Source organism: Drosophila teissieri, chromosome 2L (assembly GCF_016746235.2).
Source record: "Drosophila teissieri strain GT53w chromosome 2L, Prin_Dtei_1.1, whole genome shotgun sequence".
NCBI classification, from domain to species: domain Eukaryota; kingdom Metazoa; phylum Arthropoda; class Insecta; order Diptera; family Drosophilidae; genus Drosophila; species Drosophila teissieri.
The window spans coordinates 28,056,777-28,064,372 of record NC_053029.1 but is presented as its reverse complement, the minus strand read 5'-3'; the positions used below and the strand labels follow the sequence as shown (position 1 = coordinate 28,064,372).

At 51.4% G+C, this 7,596-nt stretch overlaps 1 protein-coding gene across 1 annotated transcript; it reads right to left on the bottom strand.

Annotated features, from left to right (window-relative positions):
• Nucleotides 1-1,165: 1,165 nt before the first annotated feature.
• LOC122624614 lies at nucleotides 1,166-6,990 on the bottom strand. Its single transcript, XM_043804272.1, has 2 exons — nucleotides 4,800-6,990; nucleotides 1,166-4,722 (listed from the first exon to the last, which is right to left on the bottom strand). Exons 1-2 carry the CDS (start codon nucleotides 6,988-6,990, stop codon nucleotides 1,166-1,168), a joined length of 5,748 nt encoding a protein of 1,915 aa, XP_043660207.1.
• Nucleotides 6,991-7,596: the final 606 nt, after the last annotated feature.

The window sequence follows — 7,596 nt, the reverse complement described above, 5'->3', positions numbered from 1 at the left end:
ACGTGGGAACGTGACGATGGAGCAAGGGCTTAAACGAGGAGTGTTTAAATTAGGCAACGGATGTCTAGTCTACCAGTGGGTGACTTATCAGGAGTTTGGGTTTTTCCACTCAACCTTGTCTTGAGGATCATATGACAGTCTTATTCTTATCTGGTATCTGTTGAGTACATCCAGAGTAGTGTAGGGTGTGTTTGGGTGTACATGTTGTATGTGTATTGTATAGGCATGTGCTTAAGTCTTAGGGACTTATGGATATGTCACTCCCCCAATCATTGAATTTGGCCTGTCCTCAGATCGTTAAATTTGGGTATATCGTAATATTGTTTTCTGGTTGAATTATTTCCTTGACATTAGTTTCAAGGTGCGGATGTTCTTCTTTTTGTTTACAATATTTAACAATAATTTTCTTAGGTATATTTTTAAACTTATATGCTAAATACAGTGTCAAACTAATTATCATGATGACAAAAGTTGTAATGCATATAATTTGGAAAAAGCTGTAATGTTTTACATGGAATTTTATCATTTCTCTTGTTTGTAAGTGATCTTTTGGTTCTAAACGTGTAACATTGTTGGTGATATAAATCGTTTGTGTAAAATCTGCTAGATTATTAGAAATTAGGAATTCATCTAATTGCATGGTACAATTTTTAATTTTAATGATGTTGTTTCCTGATATTAATATTTTGTTGTTTTTACAATCTTGATGGACAACTGTTTCAGGAATATTCCATGTTAAAAGTATATTCGGCTCTATATAATTTATTTGGAAGTTTCTATGGGTTTTAATGTATTTGCACTGAGTTTGCTCTTGTTTGATAAGTCCAACAATACTGACGACGCTCGAACTATCACGGGGTGCATTGCAACTTAACGCCCAAGAAAACACCTCGTGTTCGATAACAAACAGAGTATTTGGGTCTTATGTTTTATTCTGTGGGATATACAATGGTTAACTTAACCTGCAATACAGTATTTATCTTACATACCGCAGTTTCCCTTCCCACTCAGTGTGATGCTCAAATCGTAGTAATACTATCCGCCAAAATTAAGCATAACTTTACATGATTTAGTGTGCCCGAATTACACATTCACGAGATTCCTGACACAAATATCTCTAAGTTCTGGCGGCTCTAAAATGCAACTTGACTAACTATCGATAGCCCTAAACCGTTCCGCGACATCCCCACCCCCGTGAAGCACTCGCCTTCACCACGTCCAGGACAGCTAGCCTCGAAGCGGGACGCATCATCGTCTTGGCTCGATCGTTAGTCCGCACCGCCGCTCGACGAGGGATTCCATCTCTTCCGGTGAACACCTCTTCCACGACGCCTCGCTTCCACTCTCTTCGTGGTATGGCCGGATCACATATGAACACCAGGTCTCCTCGACGAATGGGCTCGACATGCTTGCACCATCTCTCCCTGCGCACAAGCGTTGGCAGGTACTCATGCACCCATCTCTTCCAGAATCGATCCCGCATCATTCTCGCTATGCGCCACTGCTTCCTGGTAGCGCATCCGTTGGACTCCTGTCCATTATCCTTGGGAAGATCCGGAACATCGGGTACTCCTTTCAGCAGATCGTTGGGTGTCAGTGGAGCCTCCTGGTCCACCGTCACTGGTAGATGAGTGAGCGGACGAGAGTTCACTATACTCTCCGCCTCAATCAACAGGTTCTCCAGTACGTGCTCCTTGGGCGCGAGCTCCTTGATTGTGTGCGCCAGCACCTTCTTCACGCACTGCACCATCCTTTCCCAGACGCCTCCCTCAGCTGGGTTCGCCGGGCAATTGAAGATCCATTCGATTCCTTTGGACGACAGCTCGCCCTGGATCTTTGCAGGCTCAAACACTTCGCTGAACTTCCTGGCCTCTCTGTCGGCTCCAACGAAGTTCTTCCCGTTGTCGCTCCTTATCCTGACCACCGGTCCACGGCGGCTCATGAAGTTCCTCATGGCGATTATACAGGAATCTGTAGACAAATCGTGGGCCATCTCCAAGTGGATAGCCCTTGTGGTTAGACACGTAAACAATGCCACCCACCTTTTCTCTGTGTGACGTCCAACAGTCACAAATAGCGGTCCAAAATAGTCCAGGCCGGTATACTTAAATGGCCATCCGTTGGCTTCCAGCCGGTCCTCTGGCAGGGGACCCATCTCTGGCTGCGTAGGCCGCGCCTTCCGCAGCTTGCATACATTGCAGTTGCTCATCACCTTCCGTAGCAGCCTCCTTAAGTTCGTAATCCAGAACTTCTGCCGGATCGCTCCAATAGTTGCCTCCACGTTTTGGTGGCACATCTTCTCGTGGTGATGCTGCACGATCATCTCCGCCAGTGCCTCTTCGTGAGACAGTATGATCGGCCGTCGCGCGCTGTATGGCACACACGCCGCGTCGTCGATCCTTCCGCTGGCTCTCATCACTCCGTCCTTGTCGAAGTACGGTGACAACCCATACAGTCGGCTGCCCTTGGCGGCCTTTCCATGGCTGTCCACGGCAAACGCTTCTCGCTGTGATTGCCTTATCAGTGTGCGCTCTGCCTCAGCGCACTCCATCGACGTCAGTCCGTGGTCCTCTCGAACGCTACGTAGTCCACGACATCGTCGAATAAATCTGAGCACCCATGCGGTGCTCCTCACCAATCGGTTGTAACTTGAAAATCTCTGTAACGATATAAAGTTCGCCATGACTAGGGCAAACTCACATTTCATCTCCTCTTCATCTGGCGTCGGGGGATTCCAGTCCTCGCGCGATCTCGGCCAGCTTTCTTCTGATCCTCGTAAGAATGGTGGACCACTCAGCCACCGCGATCCAATGGACAGGTCCACGCACTCGCGCGGCCTTGTCGCGTCATCTGCCACGTTTTCGGCAGACGGAATCCATCTCCATTGGGACGCCTCCGTGGATTCTAAGATCTCTGTCACCCGGTTTCCGACGAATTGCTTGTATCTCCGGTGGGTGCTGCTTATCCAGTGCAGCACAGTCTTAGAATCCGTCCATAGTACGCAGCTGCTGATCGCCACACCGTGCTCTTGCTTGACGGTGTCCATCAGTCTCGTTCCTAATACTGCTGCTTGAAGTTCCAGTCGCGGGATTGACATAGTCCTCATCGGAGCGCACTTCGTCTTCGAACATATGAAATGCGCCTGCACATCTCCGCTTGCGTATGTGGCCCGCCAATAGGCCGCTGCTGCGAACGCCGACTGGCTTGAATCCACGAAGATATGCAGCTGTAGTGTCCGCACTCGTCCATCGCCGAAATAGTAGCGTGGACATCGGAATTCTTCGATCTTCTTCATCCCTTGCCGCCAGCTCTCAAAGGCTGCGGCCAACGTGTCTGGTAGCGGCTCGTCCCAGCCGACTCCTCTCCGCCAAATCTCTCGCATTAGTACTTTAGCGGTCACCATGTAGCAGCTCAAAAACCCAATCGGGTCGAACGTGGACATGACCAGGCTCAGGAACTCCCTCTTCGTAGGGACGCGTTCTCCTGTCATCACACTTCTTGGGACTCGATGGTATTTGACGCCGAACTTGAAGTCATCTGTAGCTGGCTGCCAGTACATTCCTAGTACCTTCTCCTCAGCTTCGGTCCATCTAACGCTAGCGATGGATTCAAGTGGGTTCAACGCTCTGACCACACTTGCCGAACTGGAAGTAAATCGACACAAATTAAAACCAGCTTCTGCATGTATATCTCTCACCCGTGACGAGACGGCGATAGCTTCTTCTTCACTGGGGAAACTGTCGACGTAGTCATCCACGTAGTGATACTCGTTGATCGCCAGGACTGCTCGCGGATCCGTGCTGCTATACTGCGAAGCATTCACGGTCTTCACATAATCCGCCGAGCATGGTGAGCAGGCCGCTCCAAACGTCATCACCTGCATCTCGTATATGTCGGGCTCCCGACGATCTTCTCCGTTCCTCCATAGGAACCTCTGGGCACATCTGTCCTTTGGCTGCATCAATACCTGATGAAACATCTCCTTGATGTCGGCACAAACCCCAACTGCTCCTTCCCGGAAATGGAAGAGCACCGCTGGGAGGGGTTTGTAGCGCTGTGGGCCTTTCATCAGCGCTGAGTTCAGGGACACTCCGTTCACCTTGGCAGCCGCGTCGAAAACCAGCCGGATTTTTCCAGGCTTGTTCGGGTTCTCTACTCCGAAGTGCGGCAGGTACCATACCTTGCCTTCCTGGGACCTCTGGACTTCCTGGGGCTCCAGTCGTCGTGCGTAACCCTTCTTGACGTAATCGTCCATAATTCCTTTGTAGGCCCGCGCGAAGTCCACATCGCGCTTCATTTTCCGCTCAATGTTGACAAGTCTGTTGAGTGCCATACTGTAGCTCTCTGGCAGTCTCACCTCGTCGTCTCTCCATAGCAGCCCAGTCTCGTATCGTCGGCCTACTCGCTTAGTCGTCTCCTCCAGGATACTCAGGGCCCGTGCGTTGCCGTCATCTGCGACTGACGGCGCCAGCTCCACTCCGCCAGCTGCGACTGGCTGTGCCGGCTTCACTCCGAAACTCTCGATCTCGAAGTAATCGCTGACCATCTTCTCCAGAAGATTATCCTGTGGCACGGCTAGGAGGCACGATCTCTGAAGCGGTGAACTTGCCTTTCCTTTCACCGGTCCATATACCACCCACCCAAGTGGCGTGGCTGCTGCGTATGGCCCTCCAGATCCATAGCTCCTGGTTCTGAAGGGTATTCCTAGGTGCGCCAAGGATCCTAATTGGATTGGATCATGAATCCAATTAGGATCCTTGGCGCCGCATTGTTGTACGGCTTTACAGGCAGACGCACACTCGCGCCCGCTGCCTTCACATCCTCTCGACGCAAGCTCTGCATCGGGAGACTCAGGTTTGCTACTCCGTACACATTCTTCAGCGCATGGCGCTTCGGCTTGCCCGCTGCGCTGATCTGCAGGCTAACCATCCTTGTGTGCTCTTTGACGGATTTTCCGCCGAACCATTGCACATTTAGTTGTCGACTCTCGCCTCTCAGGTTCAGGCTGCGGATGAGCTCGTCGTCAATGAGCGTGACGGACGAACCTTCATCCAGCAGTGCGTAGGTGTCGACCTGCGTATTCTCCCCGTACAACGTCACGGGCAAAATCCGGAACAGCAGGTGACCTCCATCCGAATCGACACAACTCAAGTTCCGGTGCGATAATTCCTGGCGGTCGCATGTCGATCGCCTCTCATCCTCCTTACGTCCCGCGTCTATAACTGCAGCTGACGTAGGCAGGCTCTTCTCGTTGGAATCCACTGACTGTGGCATTCGTATCCGTCGGCCGCTGTCTCTGTACAGCTGCCGGTCTTGACTGCTCCGCTGATCCCTCCTGCGGCCTCCATCTGCGACTGGCGGTCGTCTGGGATGTCCAGCTGGGTCATGGAGTAGGTAATGATGCCTCATCCGGCATCCGTAGACGTTGCATCCTCGATCCTTCGTGCAGAACCGGGCCATATGTCCATACTCCAGACACGAAAAACATAACCTCAACCTCTTCGCGGACTCGATCCGCCTCGTTGTAGAAGCTCGGTTGAATTCCTTGCAGTCCTTGATGCTGTGTTGTCCCTCACACAAGGGGCAACATCTGGGGCGGTCTGCATACCGCTCCTCCTCGCGAACACTATTCGCGTGCAATACCCTTCGTCTCGGGTGCTCCTTGATTCCGACGTCCGTGACAGTGCACACCAATTTAGCGAATTCATGAAGCCACTCGCTTAGATGCACCACTGTCGGATATGGCTGTATCGTAGCCGCGTGCTTCGCCCAGTCCAACCTCTTGCTCACAGGCAACTTGGCGATCAGCTCCTCCATTAGGGTTGGATTCCCTAAGTGCTGGCTGCCGGTCGTGGTTGACTGCAGGAACGCTGCCAGGTTGCTCACCCTTGTGGCGAACGGCACGATCCTTGCGATGTTGGCCTCCTGTATTGGCTGCACATCGCGCACGCTCTCCAGTTGGCTACGGATCAAAAGCTCCGGACGTCCATACCGGAATCGTAGCTGCTCCATAACAGCTTGCACATTGCTGGGGTGGATGAGCAGCGACTTCACAGCTGCTCGGGCTTCACCCTTCAGGGCTTTCACTAGCCTCTGGTTATTCTCCAAATCTGTACACTGGTAAGCTGCCGTTGTCTCCGTGAACGCGCACAAGAATATTGGCCATTCCTCTGGCTGACCCTCAAACTCGGGAAGATCAGGCAGTCTGCGTGGCGTCCATCCAGGTATGCTCGTCGCCGCCATTCCATATGATAGGGGCGATGGCGTTGATACCTCCAAATTGTGTGTTGGCTCCCGTGGCGGGTGAACATAACCTCGTTCAGGCTGCGCCGTGGCGGTAACACAAAATGGCGGAGAATAGCTCACTGTTGTTGTTGTACAACTCCGTGTGACAGGTTGCCCGTTTGCCCAATGGCCGCCAAGCGTCGGCGCCAAATTTCCACTCAATTGTGGCGGCAAACTTGCACTCAATTGTGCCGGCAACTGCGCATCCAAAGATGGCGTCACTCCAAGCTCCGGTTGCAGATTGTCACTCATAATCTGCCTGGGCAGGCTCTCACTCGAGCCCTGCCGTGGTGCTGCTCTCAGACATGGCACCGTTTCACTCAAACATGGCGGTGTATTCGCCGTACCGCTCACTCCAACGCCGCGTGCCCCGACTCCAACGGGATCCCTGGCGGCCTCTGCATGCCCTTCATTTGCCCTTGCCTTCACCAGCTCCGACTCTAGATGTGCGATCCTTTCCATGAGGGCCGCCACTTGTACAGTCGTGGAGTCCGTAAGCTGCCCCGTAGCTGCGGGCTGCAGGTTACTTGCCGCTTCACTGGCGGCTACTCCACTTTCCTTCGGAGTCTGTGGCCGCTGCCGATCACCAGCCACACTCGCAGAGCTGGCCGGCTTGCCAGTTGCTGTGGCCGTGGTGGTCGCAGTTGCGGGAGCACCCCCGACATCCAGTCTGGGGCTCCGCCGGGGCGAATGCTTCATTGGCATCTTCTCGCAGAGTACAAATCCAATGCACCTTGCGAATGCAGAGTGCGAATAAAAGAAAATGACGACGCTCGAACTATCACGGGGTGCATTGCAACTTAACGCCCAAGAAAACACCTCGTGTTCGATAACAAACAGAGTATTTGGGTCTTATGTTTTATTCTGTGGGATATACAATGGTTAACTTAACCTGCAATACAGTCTTTATCTTACATACCGCAGTTTCCCTTCCCACTCAGTGTGATGCTCAAATCGTAGTAATACTATCCGCCAAAATTATGCATAACTTTACATGAATTACCCGAATTACACATTCACGAGATTCCTGACACAAATATCTCTAAGTTCTGGCGGCTCTAAAATGCAACTTGACTAACTATCGATAGCCCTAAACCGTTCCGCGACAAATACATTTGTCGAATATTAATTTATCCGTATCTTTATGAAATACTTGGTTATTGAATATATAGAATTTATCAAATATTTGCTCGGTTAAAATATAATTATGTTCATCTGGGTACGGAACTATTTGAAATATCGGAACTTTAGTGACCTCGCTAGGAACGTGGGATATAATCAAAATTTCGTTCGTGTCTGTCTTGAGCCAAG